At 52.5% G+C, this 14,235-nt stretch overlaps 2 protein-coding genes across 8 annotated transcripts; one reads left to right on the forward strand and one right to left on the reverse strand.

The window, feature by feature from the left end:
- Positions 1-598: 598 nt before the first annotated feature.
- On the reverse strand, positions 599-5,567 carry POLR3C (RNA polymerase III subunit C). 4 transcript variants are annotated; one of them, XM_056510954.1, is made up of 15 exons: positions 5,433-5,567; positions 5,064-5,309; positions 4,424-4,679; positions 3,888-4,073; positions 3,692-3,780; positions 3,329-3,433; positions 3,161-3,253; positions 3,006-3,086; positions 2,327-2,378; positions 2,184-2,244; positions 1,953-2,103; positions 1,591-1,692; positions 1,109-1,158; positions 887-1,036; positions 599-807 (listed from the first exon to the last, which is right to left on the reverse strand). In XM_056510954.1, exons 2-15 carry the CDS (start codon positions 5,208-5,210, stop codon positions 726-728), a joined length of 1,605 nt encoding a protein of 534 aa, XP_056366929.1. In that variant the 5' UTR covers positions 5,211-5,309; positions 5,433-5,567; the 3' UTR covers positions 599-725. The 4 variants fall into 4 exon arrangements, with proteins under 4 accessions (XP_056366929.1, XP_056366925.1, XP_056366928.1 ...); XM_056510950.1 differs by having other exon boundaries at positions 1,109-1,692; positions 5,433-5,502; XM_056510953.1 differs by having other exon boundaries at positions 1,953-2,378; positions 5,433-5,502.
- Positions 5,568-5,668: 101 nt separating this feature from the next.
- Positions 5,669-13,650, forward strand: RNF115 (ring finger protein 115). 4 transcript variants are annotated; one of them, XM_056511020.1, is made up of 9 exons: positions 5,669-5,814; positions 8,094-8,152; positions 8,626-8,677; positions 9,949-10,154; positions 10,743-10,814; positions 10,899-10,971; positions 11,049-11,142; positions 12,393-12,508; positions 12,579-13,650. In XM_056511020.1, the coding sequence occupies exons 1-9, from the start codon at positions 5,731-5,733 to the stop codon at positions 12,687-12,689; spliced, it is 867 nt and encodes a 288-aa protein (XP_056366995.1). In that variant the 5' UTR covers positions 5,669-5,730; the 3' UTR covers positions 12,690-13,650. The 4 variants fall into 4 exon arrangements, with proteins under 4 accessions (XP_056366995.1, XP_056366993.1, XP_056366994.1 ...); XM_056511021.1 differs by having other exon boundaries at positions 5,692-5,796; XM_056511018.1 differs by having other exon boundaries at positions 5,677-5,814; positions 12,393-13,650.
- Positions 13,651-14,235: the final 585 nt, after the last annotated feature.

Here is a 14,235-nt window from a genome sequence, read left to right on the forward strand (position 1 = left end):
GGATGGGCTAAAAGAAAACTGTTTAACCTGTACATGTTAACTGGGGTGTGTGCCCCCCAGTACAAATCAGTTCTTCTCTGAGGCAAGGAGCTTTTCCTGTTACAATACAGGCATGTTTAGCACAGCACAGTGAAGATGGATTATTTACTTCAACATGAACTAGCATGTGGAGGATTTTTCAGGTACCTCAGTGGTCAGGAACATTTGTCCAGGTCACTACAAACACTTCTTGATCTTACTCAGTACTTTTCTGAATGATGCTCTGTGGGCAGCTGCCAAGGCCCAAAGTAAGGAGGGTTGCCCCAGTGTCTGTGCTCATGTCAATAGCTAAATTTGTTTTTGCTTTTCTAAGAGCACACATAGTGGATTATATGTGTCCCCACAAACTGTGTGTGTGCCCATGTGTCTCATGTCCTCTGTATATCTCCCATGTCCCGCGTGTCCTCTTGTGAGTCTATGTCCTGTGTTTCACCGTGTGTCCTGCACCCTCTGTGTGTCCATATCCATATCCTGTGTCCCCTGAGTCTTGTTGTGTCCATGTTCCCTTGTCCTGTGTGCCTGTCTGTTCCTGTGTCCCTGCATCCAGTTGACACACAGGTGCATTAGCAACTGTTGTTTTATTCTTCTCAGTAGCACAAGCATTGTGGGTAGAGGTATCTGGTTCCTGCCCCCATCCATATCCTTGTCCTTGTCTGTGTCCATATTCTTGTTCCTGTCCTGTTCCCTCACGGTCTCTTCATGGTGCTCTCAATGAACGACTCCAGCACAAAGATGGTCTCATCTACCTGGTTCTCACTGGCATCAATCCTGGGGAACAGACAGTGATAGGCAGCCCCCCACAGGGTCTGTAACCCCCTTCTCCATCCCCGTTTCCATCCCCCCTCACTTGTTGACGTTGCGTTTTAGGTTTTCAAGCTGCTGCCGCTCAGGACCTGTGATCATCTCCTCGACCTCATGCAGCTGTGCTGCCTCAGCACCCGTGGCCTGCATGGAGGCCAGAATGGCCTCTACACGCTGGGACTTCTCTAGGAGCCTCCTAGGAGGGAACATGGACACATGGACATGGCAGTGGCAGCTCTGGACCCACCACACCAGGCCAGCCACTCACTTGTTCTCCCGCATCTCATGCTGCCTTCGCTCCATCAGGTTAGCCACACTCTGGGGAAGAAACAGATGAGTACCCAGTGTTGGGGAGCCCTGAAGAATCCCATGTGGGGACATGGGCACAGTCACTGCCACCCCTGTGGCATCACAAGGGAGGGGGCTGTGACACCTGGATCCTGGAGCAGGAAGGAGCTCTACAGGGACAAGAATCAGGTGAGCCCCCAGCCCAGGTGTACTGGGGGGCACCAAGGGACCTGATGCTCCCAAAAACCCAATGGGGGGACATACAGAGGACAGTGCTGCTGCCATCCCTGTGGCATCAGGAAGGAGGGGCTTGTGACAACTGGACATGGCACTTCCAGGACTGGGGGCTGCAACAGTTCCCTGGAGCAGGAGCTGGCAGCAGGGCCTGGATTCCCTGGAAATGAGTGCACAGATAGACCAGGATCTGTGATACTTGGAGCCCAACAGATCCTTGGGATTCACCTTGTAGCATCTGTGAAGCAGCATCCGAGCAGCAGCCATCACGTTCACTGTGTACAGATAAAAGGTACGGGATGGAGCGTGGTCCGGAGTCTTGGGAATCTCCTGTGGAGGGGCAGAGGGGCAGATACGGTGGGAACCGAGTGGAGGCACCCCCCTCCCCAGAGGTGTCCCTGTGTTCCCTCCCTGGTAGGATTTCCCCTCCCCAAAAAGTTGCCTGTGTCCAGGTTCCAGGTGGAACCACCTGGAAGTGCCCAGAAGTGCCCCTCACCTCGAGAGCTGTGACACCTTGGGAATCTCTGGGATTCCAGAGCTCCCTCATCTGTGGGGACACCAAGTTCCCCACAGTCCCAGAGATCCCTCACCTGCAAGGACACCAGGTTCTCTGAGAGCATCCTGTAGAGCATGTCTTTGGCTTCCTTGGCTGGGATCATGGCGAAATCCTCCACCTGCTTCTGCTCCAGGTGCTTCTTGCGCAGGAGCAGGCGGAATATCCTGGCGCAGCGGGAGCCAAAGCTGTGCAGGAGGAGTGGGATGAGGGAGGGATGTGGGAAGGGGCTGGGGGGAGCCCAGGATGCTCCGGGTCCCCACGTCACCTCTCCTCCACAATGGACTCCAGCGTGGCTGTGGCCAGGGACACCAGGGCCTTGTGCAGGTCTGTATGGGCTGAGGTAAAGGACAATTCCAGAGGTTGGGAATGCTTCTGGCCTGGGAACACCAAGTTCCTCACAAAGGATACTGACAGTGTAGGTACCCCCACCACTGTCCCCTGACTTCCCCACGAACTCCAGCTGCAGGGAGAGACAACAGGGAAAAGCTCAGGACATCCCCTGAAGGAAGGAAAATAGGGATTTTTTCCTTAAAATCCAGAGTAGGAAGAGTAAGAAGGTTTTGGGGAAAAAAGATCTGGGACTTTAACAGCCTGAAAACATAGGCCAGGTCTTAGTGACTCTTCCAGGGGCTTTTAAATGTCTTTAACAGCTCTTAAATATCTTCATTGTCAGAATTTTTAGTAGCTTTAATGACTTTGAAATTACTTTAGTATTTTTTAAATAACTTTTGTATCTTTTAATATCTACGGTATCTTTTACATATCTCACCAGTACCATGGATACTTGGTAACTAAGTTACATATCTGCTAAATAACTCAAGTATTTTTAAATAACTTCAGGATCTTTTCAATATCTTCAATGTTTGTAAAATAAATCTAATACTCGATCAACAATTTCAATACCTATTCAGTATCTTTTATATCTGTTCAATAACTTTAAAAATCTTCAGTATCTGTTAAAGACGTTTCTTAACTCTTAGTAACACGTTTTACCCTCAGACAGACTGAGAAACAACCAAGGAATCATGGAATCAACAGAGGCTGGAAAAGCCCCAGGGGTGTCCCCAGCCCTGGTCCCCAGGCTCACCGGATCATCAGCCAGGAGTGCCAGGTACTGGTCCAGCACCTGCTTCCCAATGTTGTACCCAGCTGGAAGGGATCGGAATATCTACGGCAGAAAAAACAAGGAACATTACGGGATTACAAGGGATAGCAGCTCCCCAGGGGCTCCCAAGGACCCACCTCATTGGAGGAGAGCGGCTGCGTGTGCGACGCGCCCGAGGCTGTGGTCACCTCACTCATGCGCAGCATCGTCCGCACCACCTCACTGCTGGTCTGTGTTGGGAAAAGCAGGAATGAGAGGGGCAAGAGCTCAGCTCCAGAGTGGGAATGGAGGGGGAAGCCACAGACCTGGTCCATGCGGCTGGCCACGGCACTGACCAGAGCCTGGGCACGGAAGTGCTGATGGAAGCGCTCCAGGTTGACTTGCCAGTAAATGCCATCATCTGGGGGAGTCTGGGGGGTACAAGAACAAAAAGTGAGGGAAAAGGGGGCAAGAAAACAGACGGAAATGGGGCAGGAAACTAAGGAACAGTAGACACAAAACTGAGAGATGGGAGCCAGAAAAAAGAAGAAAAAGACCCACAAAAAATGAGGAAAAGGTGACCACCTGGTGTCCCCAGAACATGTTTGGGAATATGGATCCCACCCTTCCCATGTCCTGATTCCTAGGCCAGAGTACTGAGAGCACCATCACTCCAGCATTCCCAGTACCTCTGAGCTTCCTCCCTCCTGCTTCTGCCTTTTGGCCTTGTTCTCCCCCTCCTCTTCCTCATCACACGAGTGTCTCCGCTTCCCTTTCCCTGTCAAGCCAAGACACTATTTCCCATCAAACCCATCACTGTGGCCTCCACAAGTGGCTGGGTGCTGCCTGAGGCTCCCCAGGTCCCAGGATCCGAGGGGCTCTCACCGACAAGGCTGAGCCGAGGCACGACGTACATGTCGCTCTCGGCAATGGCCAGGGCTGGTGCAGGGGCTGGAGGCACCTTGCTGTTCCGGGGGCTTTCCGGGACTATCGGGCACCTCTGGATAAAGTGGGTATCTGCCAGGCGCACAAAAGTGCTGGACACTTCCGTGTAATCCATGGTTTTCCCATCTAGGTGGGAGGACAGACACAGTGGATAGATCTGGGATGTTCCTGAGGCTTCGGAGAACGTGGTCATGCCGTCCTCACTGCCGTGGTGAGCACCCCACAGACCCTTTGGGACCATATTCACAAACCCAATCCAAAATCCTTGGTTTTTAAGAAGCTTCCCACCCTCCATGGTCTCCATTAGCCTGAATAAGCCCAGATCCTGGATGCTCCTGGAGGCCCAGGAGTACGCAGTGACACGATGGCCACCACCACAGCCTGGCTGTGAACACCCTACAGTGCCTCTGGTCCCACGCACCAACTAAACCCACTCCCAGATCCCATTTTTTTTGAAGGAGGAGCGTCCTTCCCACCTTCCATGGTTTCAGTGAGGCGATCAGCGACCCTGGCAACAGCGCAGCTCATGGGAAGGTGCCCGTGAAGCAGAAGCTCCTCCACCAGCAGCTCCCCCGGGTCCCCGTAGAGCGTCTTGGCTGTGTAGATGTAGCGTGGGTATCGCAGGATCCGCAGGATGCGCTCGCTCCGTGCCTCATACTCCACAGAGCCCCGGGGCTGTACCTCATACCGCACCAGGCTGTGCTGGATTAGGACACAAAGGGCCTTTTTCACCTATGGAAGAGAGTGAGAGGCAATTAAAAGACTGGCCCAGTTCCAGTCTTCCTGGGTGTTCCCTCCTTGCCCAGATCTCAGTCTCCCCAGGGAGAATCAGAATTTCCCTTCTCCTTCAAATATTAGTTTTACAAGGAAATAAAAGCCACCTACTATTCCATTAAAATCTTCCCTCCTGATTTATTAAAAATTCCTTGTCCTTCACCAGGTTTTCCCAGCAATCTGTCCCTGCTCCTGGACTCTATTCCTGCATTTGTTCACTACGGAGCATTAGCGTCTCTCCCTCTTTCCAAATTAATTATTCAGAGACCCATGAACTGCACACTCCTGATTTCATTAAAAGTTCCCTTCTCTGGGTTTTCCTCCCAGTCTCCCCTCCCGTACCTGATCCGGGAGCAGCCCGGTGTCCCCCACCAGGAGCCGCAGCGGCCGCGGTCCTGTCCGGAGCAAGGAGTTCCCGACTTTCTCCACGATCTCCCCGAAGTGCTCCTGGAGCAGGAGGGAGCAGAGCCGTAGCTCCGCCTGCGTCATGCCAGCGGCTCCGGAATCCCAGGAATGGAGCGGGGAAAAAGAACAGCTGGGTGGCCAGAGGGCACGGATGCTGACCCTGTTGCAGAGATCCTGTATCCCCTGCCGGGGGAGGATCACCCTTCACACGGGGGTCCCCGTGTTCCCCCAGATTGCCCCCGCCGTGTCCTCCCACGACTGGGACCCCCCGCCCCGTCAGGGATCCTGCTGCCGCCCCGCTCTCACCACTAGGCCTGGCCTAGCCCGCCGCCGCCGCCGCGGCCACGTCCAGGACCCGCTTCCTGTCGCGCCACTTCCGCTTTTTGTCGCGCCACTTCCCCTGCCGCCACCCGGGTCCCACTGGGAGGCTGCCACTAGGGGGCGCGCAGGCCGCTCCCCGCTCCGGGGCCGCTCTATCCCGCTGCTCTGCGCTTTTCAGACTGGACGCGGAGCAGACGAGCTTACCGGAAGCGCGGTGCCTCTCTGGGCCGCGCTCGCTGCCCTGGGAGGAGTGACGGCAGCGGCAGCGGCAGCAGTGGGGAAGATGGCGGAGGCGGCGGCGGCAGCGGTGCCGCAGCACCGGTTTTTTTGCCACAGCTGCAAGGGCGAGGTCAGCCCCAAGCTGCCGGTGAGCCCCGGGCAGGGAGGGTCGGAGAGGGGGAGCCCCGAGATGCCGTCGAGCCCCGGGCGGGTGTAGGGGCAGCGGTGATCCCCTGATCATTCCCTGAGCCCCCTAAGGAAGGGGTGACCTCCAGCCCCCGAAATTGTTCCCACATGGAACAGGTGATTCCCTCCCCATCCCAGTTCTCAGACTGGAAAGGCACTGGGGGAATCTGCTGTTCCTCGTGGAAGCGGATAATCCCATTCCCGTCCCGCTCCATGAGCAGCCAGCCTTTGCAGCGTCTGCTCGTCCGACAGGGTGGGAATTGTCCATCCCCTCCTAAATTATCCCAGTTTCTGTTCCTTGGAACTGGGACCATCCCAAATTTTTCTTTATCCCACATCCATCCCACGCCGAAGGATCCGTTTTTCCCTCCAGCAGTCCCAAACCCACTTTTTGAAAGGAACATTGTTCAGCTCTCACTCCAACCCCTCCATCCCCAAAAACTGAGCTTTCCTGATGCCTCCATCACATTCCTTGTTTATCCTGGGAGGAAAACTCTAACGCTACTCCCGGGGAAGCACCAGGGTAACACCTGAAATTTCGTTTCCTGGGATCCTCCCCTGGGTCTCACTCCAGCTCCCTTTTTAGGAACCCCCCAGATTCCTGACAGTGGGGGTACATGGCCCTGTAGCTCTGCCCGAGGACCCCAGTGGGAGCTTCTTCCTGTGGATTTGTCCTTGGAGATTACCAACCCAAAAGGTGTTGAATTTTTGGTCAAAAATTCCTTGGTTTGGGTCATTGAGAGAGATTGAGGATTAGGGTTGAGGGCATGGAAAAGGAGGCATTGCCAAGCAGAACTTCTCCTACACCAGATGCTGGATTGGAGAATCCCCATCCTTCAGGAAATCATCTGGAGACTTTCTGAGGAGACTTTATGCCTCTTCTTTCCCAACCACATGGTATAAGGAGGGTCTTGCCACACGAAAATCCCTGTGGAATGAGAAGTGGAGCCTTGAAAGTGCTAGGCAGATTATTTTTCTCTTGCTGTCCAAGTGAGGAGTGTGGGGTGGCAGGAGGGATGTGGAATTCCACAAGGTATCAATCCAATGCTAGGGTGGAGAAGCCGAGTAATTCTGACTGGAGACAAGGGAAAGAGGGAAATGCAAGTTGGGAGGAGCTGGTGGGTGCAGCAAGAGCCAAGGAATACTTCTGCACACCTTTCTTTGGGATTCCATTTGCATATTTCCATAATTTTTGGGTGGGGATCACCTGGGGATCCAACTTTTCTGCCCAGTTTTGGGATCAAATGCAGGCTGGCCGTGGATGTGCTGCACAGCTGCAGCAGCCTCAGGAATGATCTGAGTGAAAAGCAAATGCTCCTGGTGGTATTCTGGTTCATTTTCCTTCTGGGAATCACAGACCACAAGGTTGGAGGGGAGTCAGAGCCATGGGATGCCACCAGATTCTTTGGAAAACCTGTTTTTCTTTGTACCATGGCTGGATCCCATTTATGGAATGAGATCCCTGTGCAGATCCCAGGGTGTGAGCACCCAGGAGGCTCCAGGACCAGCCACTGCATCCCTGAGCATCCCAGGGAGGGCAGGGAGCTGATTCCAGGGCTCTGCAGGATCCCACACACCATATGTTCCCATTTCCCTTCTCCCTCCCTCCAAATGCCATTTTTATCTCTCTTCACCTACCAAGTGGGAAACTGAGAGTTTCCATATGGGAAAAATATCCCAAAACGTCCCAGGAATGTTTAAGCATCTTACTTGGTGATGGTCTGATCCAGGATTTGGATTTGGATTTGGAGTTCCCACAAGATCCATGCCAAAAGTGTGGGGAACATTCCATGTGTTGTGGAAGAGGATACAGGATTTTCAGGGATCTGGGAAGAATCTTCTAATCCAGGGGATTGGTTCTGGATGGAGATGTCACAAAACTTGGTGCTCAAAGTGTGGGATTTGGGAAGGCTCTGACTGCAGGATGGGATCTGGAGAGGGAAGATGCATGAGAGAAGATCTGTGGAGTCTTTTTGTTTTTTCCATGGTTTTCTCTGAATCAAAGCTAATTTGCAGCTCTGGGACAAAACTCTGGGAATAGGAACAGGGACAATTTTTCTTCCTGGAAAGAATTTTGTTCTGTGCCTCCACAGTTCCCACCAGCCATTCCCAAACTCCATAGGATTCGGATTTTGTGGTGTTATTATGAGCTGCTTGTGATCTAGGAATCTTCCTGAAAGGGGATTTTTCTTTAAAATTCCAATTACTGTGTCTAATCCCAGCTCCCTTTTGTCTTCCCAGGAATACACCTGCCCCCGCTGTGAGTCTGGCTTCATCGAGGAAGTCACTGATGATTCCAGGTACCAGAGAATCCAGGGATGTTCGGTGGCCAGGCATGTGGAAAGGCAATGGGTCAAGTAATAAGGCCACTTAGTGTGAAAAATGCCATTCTTGCTCTTTTTTGAAGAATTGTTTCCCCTTTTGGTTTTTGGTTGTTTCTTTTTTGGTTTGGGAGGTTTTTTTCTTGATATTTTTACCCTTTTTTGTTTGTTTTTACTCTTTTTGTCTTTCTCTTTATTTTTCCCTTTTTGATCTTTTTCTTACCCTTTTTAATATTTAGGGAGAAAAAACCTTTTTACTATTTTTCAAGTGTTCGCCTTTTTTTTCTTTTTTTTTTTTCTTTTTTTTTTTTTTTTTTTTTTTTTTTTTTGCCTTTTTTAGTTTGGTTTATTTTACCACTTCTGGGGAGATTTCAGGAAGCAAAGGGGGGATTTAGGAAGCACAGAGGGATTTGGGGAATAGGCCCTGCCCTCACTCACCTCTTTTTCCCCAGTTTTTTTGATGGCAATGCCTTGGATGACAGCCCCTCCTCACAGTTTGCAGAGGTGAGTTTTCCTGCTTTTCCTGCTCTTCTGTGGCACCTTCCCCAGCATCTCCTTCTCCTGAGAGTTTGCAGAATTTGGAGGAGTTTTCAGGAGAAGATGGGCGTTGGGACCCGCCAGGGATGGGCATGACAGGAGAAGAAGGATTCAGGGAAGAGCCTTGCCCCGGCGCTGGCAGATCCTGGGATTTGTGTGGGGATGCTCACTGTCTCTCCTTGCTCCCAGGTTTTGCAGAACCTACCCATTTTAAAGCCCATACTCGTAGGAAGTCCAGTCAATCCTGGGTCAGAAATGGGGTCACCAAATAGTCAGAATTCCAGTATGTTCCCAGTCTGGATCCTTCACTGTTTGCTTTCATACTCCAAGCATCCAGCTGGGTCCCTCCCCCTCTTCATCTGGATCCATTTGTCCAAATTATTGCTTGGATATCAGTTCATATCCCAGAAATTCACAAGTTTCAGAGAGATCCTGATCCCATCTTCCTGCCTGTGGAGCTTTGAGCTCCATGAATTAAACTGGATTTGGAGATGAATAATAGTTGTCAGTTCTCCCAGGGTGTTCTCTCTCAGGGTGTAGTTGCAGGCAAAGCTCCCATCAGAGTAGCAGGAGAACAGGGAATGTTTATACATTGGCTTTTATTCCTTAATCCAAAGGGGTTTGTGGGAGAGGGTCTCTGTGGGGTCTCCAGGCTCTGGCTCCAAATTCCTGGGGATTTTCCTGCGCTCCTGGAACGGCGCAGCAAGGCGAGTCATGGGTCATGGCCCACTTACCCTCAGAGAGGAGAGCTGCATAAATCAGGGAGAAGATGGGGTTTAGCACCTCAGGATCCACTGCAGGGGCAGGGAATGGCTTTATCCACTCAGACAGATCCCACAGAACAGCAGCATGAGGGGCACAGGCTTGGAGGACACGTTGGGATGCTCCTGGGGAGACTCCAGGGACCCTGCCCTTGAACATCCATGTCCTCCCCGTGGCTGTAAGGTCCCTGAATGATCCCATGCATCTGGGAGTGTCCAGCATTTTTCCTTCTCAAATTCCAGCCCTTGAAGACAGGGAGAGACCAACTCCACAGCTTCCAGATTTACTGGAGTCTGCAGAGCGGGGAGTTGCACTGGGGGTGTCACAGCAGCTCTGGATCCACTTGGGCTGTGATTAAGCCTTTTTGCCAGACCATTTTTCCGGGATCCATGGCAGCTGCGGGAGTGCAGTCCGGTGAAGGGATGAGCACCAGGGCTCAGTAGGGATCACAGCTCCCATCTTCCCCCTCTCCACAGCTTTGGGACCACTTGGATCACACAATGTTCTTCCCGGATTTCCGGCCGTTCCTGAGCAGCAGCTCCCTGGATGCAGAGGGCCGGGATGTGGAGAGGGGCCCCCCGGCCGAGCTGTGGGGGCCCGGCCGCCCCCCGCGGCTGCCGATGCCCCGGCGGTACCGGTCCCGCGGCAGCTCCCGCCCGGACCGCTCGCCCGCCATCGAGGGGTGAGCATCTGCTCCGGGGGGACCGGGACAGCTGGGGAGAAACCTGGGGAGGTGGGATCCTGCTGCTTGTGTCAGCCCCCTGAGCACAGTTCTGAGTCATTTTCCCTTCCTGCTGCCTGCAGCACCGGGCATTCTCAGCGCTCACATCCCACCATGAGTTCCCATCCCTAATTTCGTTTTGCTCTCCCTCCATTTTGGACCCTTATCCATGAAATTTCGTACTGTGAGCCCTGTACCCGTGGGAAAAGGATCCCTGTTTTACTGCTTATTCCTTCTGCCACAATTTATTTATTTAGCTTGTTCTTTCCATGTTTTTCTTGGTTTTCCCTATCCCAGTATCAGCTCTTCCATTGGAACTCAGGGCATTCCCATTTCTTCTTCTCTGGGATGAGCTCATATCCCTAATTACCTCCTGCTGTCTCTCTCTGTTTTGGAGCTTTATCCAGGAATTTTCACAGTCGTGAGCTGTGCAGTCAGGCATCCATAGAGCAGGAATTCCTGATTTTCCTGCTCATCCTTTCTTCCACCATGTATTTACTTACTTAACGTGTTCTTGCATGTTTATGTTTGCCATGCCTCTTTTTTCAGGATAATCCAGCAGATCTTTGCTGGGTTTTTTGCCAACTCAGCTGTTCCTGGCTCCCAACATCCTTTTTCCTGGTGAGTAGCCCAGATCCCAGCAGTATCCCAGCAGCTGGGAGCTGGTTTGGGACTGGGGGAATTCCTGGACTCTCCCATTGGCAGGAGCGGGATGCTGCACTCCAATCCTGGGGATTATGCGTGGGGACAGAGCGGCCTTGACGCCATCGTCACCCAGGTGAGGGGCGCCTGTGCCGGGGGCAGATCCAGTGGCATATCCCTGCTCCTGAGCACGGAATTTTTCCTTCTCCACAGCTCCTTGGACAGCTGGAAAACACGGGGCCACCGCCGGCAGACAAGGAGAAGATCTCGTCACTCCCGACAGTGGCGGTGACACAAGAACAAGTCGGTGGGTGGCTCCATCCCAGGGTCCGATGGCACTCAGGTCCTGGTGTTTGACATCCTGTGCTCCCCATTACCACTTTGTTCCCCGTGATGCTGGGCTGGAAACTCAGCTCCCAAGCTTTGCTGCTGCCAGCTCTGGTGTTCAGTTCTCCCAGGAATTTTGGAGCTCCACCGTTCTCCAGAGTCTTTGGGGAGTCCTAGAATGTGCCTAGAAGAGTTCTGACTCTTCCCATCCCAAATCTCTGTTGTTGCTCTCAGCTTGTCCCTTCCCTTTCAAACTGGCTCTCAACATACTCTGCTCTGGAAACATCAAGGAAAACTGCCAGCAGGGGCCTGGTAGTGTCTCAGAGCAATCCTGGCTTTGCAATTAAAAACCCCATGAGTTTTTCTCCCCAAGGATCCCTCCCCGTCCCAGCTGCTCTCTTACCAGAACCCTGCCCCTCCATTATGGTTAACCCACACAGTTCTATGCGGGATATTTTTATCCCGTGGTTTTACACACCCCTCTGTCTTCCTCTCCTCTGCGTAGCCAAGGACTTGCAGGAATTCCATTGTGTCTGAGCCCACGGAGCCCAAGCAGGCTAGGAATCATGAAATCTTGGAATATCCAAGTTGGAAGAGATCCCTGAGATTGCCGAAGGAGCTCAGCTCCTGGCGGTGTCTGTGTCAACATCATGAGCCTAGAACACCTGGAGAGGGAGGGGGATTTCAGCCCCCTGCCGTGGCTGGTGGCACCAGCATCAGGATCATCACCCCATACTCCAGGCCGGGAAGTTGTGGTGGGCATCCAAACATCCTTACTTTGATTTTTGTTTGTTGACGGTGATGTACAGAGAATACCAGGAATTCCTTATATTCCCTGGGGGTTGTGTTTGGATGGAAGGATCGCTGCTGGTGGAGCTCAGAGCTCATGTTCCCAGCAGGAATTCTTTGTTCCCTGGATGCTCCATCCCCTGTGGATTGTATCCTAGCATGCAAATCCTGACACTTGCGTTCTAGTTCTAGGGATTTCATTGATCCCTGAATGCTCCATCCCCAGAGGATTATTGTGTGGATGGGTGGATCATGGCAGGAATTTCTTGATCCCTGGATGTTCCATCTCCAGCAGACACAAGTGACCTGTAAATCCCAGAGTTCCTCGTGGGATCCCTTTGGTCCCTGCACTCCAGTTCTCAGCAGACCCTACACAAGTGATTCCCAAATACTGGAGCCTTTTCTGCTGTGCCCCTGACCTCCCTTCCCTGTTTTCTGCAGACACGGGGCTGGAATGCCCGGTGTGCAAGGAGGATTACGCCGTGGCGGAACAGGTCCGGCAGCTCCCCTGCAACCACGTCTTCCACAGCAGCTGCATTGTGCCCTGGCTGGAGCTGGTAAGATCCCAGAAAACCCGTGTGTGCCGCGGGATAACCCCCCAGGATAACGGCTCTGTGTTCCCCGCAGCACGACACGTGTCCGGTCTGCAGGAAGAGCCTGAAGGGGGAAGATTCCACCCGGCAAATGCCGAATGCTGACGCTTCCGACAGCCCAGTGCAGGAGCCATGGACTTTCTGACCCTTCTGAAAGGTTCTGGAGCGCTCCAGAGGGTTCCGAAGGCCAGAGCATCCCTGCTCGAGGTGTACATTGTCAGAGAATTCCAACAAACCCCCCCGAGTAGCAGGAGTTAGGGGGCCCACCTTGTGGGATTACTGCACCAAGCGCTCTTCTCCCAGGAATTTATCCTTCTGCTCCATGGAATTGCCTCGTTCGTCCTAAATTGGGAATTTTGGGAGTGATTTGGTTTCATTTTGTATCAGAAAAGGTTTTTTTTTCCAGTGGGGCCCAGTCTGGTGAGGGATTCCAAGTCCCTCATAGCCTTCTCTGGAAAAAGGTTGGGATAAAAAGGGGATTTTTTGGAATCTTCCTGTACTCCAGAAGATTGGAATTGTATGCACAAGAGATTTTATTGCCCCATTTTGGATGGAATCCTTGGGGTCTATAAAATCATGGCAGGTAGAAGAAAGGGTCTGGAGCCCTTCCTTAGTGGGGGTCGGACCCTCAGGAGCCCCCGTAGTCCTGGAAAGACTGTGGGAATGCTGTGGTATCAGCAATGCACTGAGCAGGATTTTGTCTCATCCTGGACTATTTTTGGGGTTGATTTGGGTTTTTCTGACCCTTTTCCACATGCCTGTGGCGCCAGGTGTGTCCAAACTTCCCTCTGCCCCCACGAGTCATTCCAGGCAGGAATTACGGACCACTCCCTTGGGAATCCCCCTGCCCTCCCCCATAAGTTAAGGAAACTCTTTATTTTTGCTGATTCTTGGGTTGTTTTGAGAATTTTTCCCATTTCTGTGACGTTTTTCCAGGTCTGAATCCTGGGAGTTATCCTCGTAGTCGTGGTATCCACTGACTGCCCCATGGGGACATTGTGTGGGGGACATTCCCAAACCCCTTGGGCTCAGTGGCTCCACATCCACACGGATTTAATTCCTGATTTTCTTTGCTCTTCCGTCCAATAAAGGCCTTTCTCAATGAATTTCCCCTTCCCAAGTCATCCTTGGAGCTGGGAAAGGGAGGCAGGAGCTGGGGTACTCGCAGAGCAGGGTGTGCAGAAATGAGCTCGGAAAAAGCTTTTGGGGAAGGAAAACCCTGATTTGCAGTATTTGTTTCCTAGGGTGGATATCCTAACACCTCCTGCTCTGTTGGGACACATTGTCCCTGTCCTCCCTCCCTGCTCTGCTGGAAGCCATTCTGAACACAGGGAGGCCCCAGTCCTGGGGCGGGAGCTAAGACAGGACAGTGGATACACAGAGATTGGGAAAATCCCGCCAGGTCCTGGGCTTATCCCAGTGCTTTCCTCTGTTATCCAGGATGTGCTCTGATGGGGATTTCTGGGGGTCACACCCACTCACTCCCTGCTTCCACTTCTTCCCTCTTCCACGTAGTGCTGGAAATCAGGGATTCCTTCCCTGTGGTCCTGAATTTAACCTGGATTTAAGTCCGGAGTCAGCGGAGGCTGAGATTTGGATCAGATCCCTCTGTGCTGTACTTGGGATCAGTGCAGAGGGTTTTCCCTGAATAAAGAAGCATTCCTGCTCCCAGATCAGCTGCATGCACAGGA

The sequence above is a fragment of the Oenanthe melanoleuca genome, chromosome 25 (genome assembly GCF_029582105.1).
Source record: "Oenanthe melanoleuca isolate GR-GAL-2019-014 chromosome 25, OMel1.0, whole genome shotgun sequence".
NCBI lineage: Eukaryota > Metazoa > Chordata > Aves > Passeriformes > Muscicapidae > Oenanthe > Oenanthe melanoleuca.

Bases quoted from the DNA above. Each gene is read 5' to 3' on its own strand.
- RNF115 (XM_056511018.1), top strand. From the start codon at position 5,731: ATGGCGGAGGCGGCGGCGGCAGCGGTGCCGCAGCACCGGTTTTTTTGC. The intron at 10,815-10,898 runs GTGAGTAGCCCA...TCCCATTGGCAG, and splicing joins TCCCAACATCCTTTTTCCTG to GAGCGGGATGCTGCACTCCA. The intron at 10,972-11,048 runs GTGAGGGGCGCC...CCTTCTCCACAG, and splicing joins TTGACGCCATCGTCACCCAG to CTCCTTGGACAGCTGGAAAA.
- POLR3C (XM_056510952.1), bottom strand. From the start codon at position 5,210: ATGACGCAGGCGGAGCTACGGCTCTGCTCCCTCCTGCTCCAGGAGCAC. The intron at 2,379-3,005 runs GTGAGCCTGGGG...CTCTCCCTGCAG, and splicing joins CACTCCTGGCTGATGATCCG to CTGGAGTTCGTGGGGAAGTC. The intron at 1,693-1,952 runs GTGAGGGATCTC...GCCCCTCCACAG, and splicing joins AGAACCTGGTGTCCTTGCAG to GAGATTCCCAAGACTCCGGA.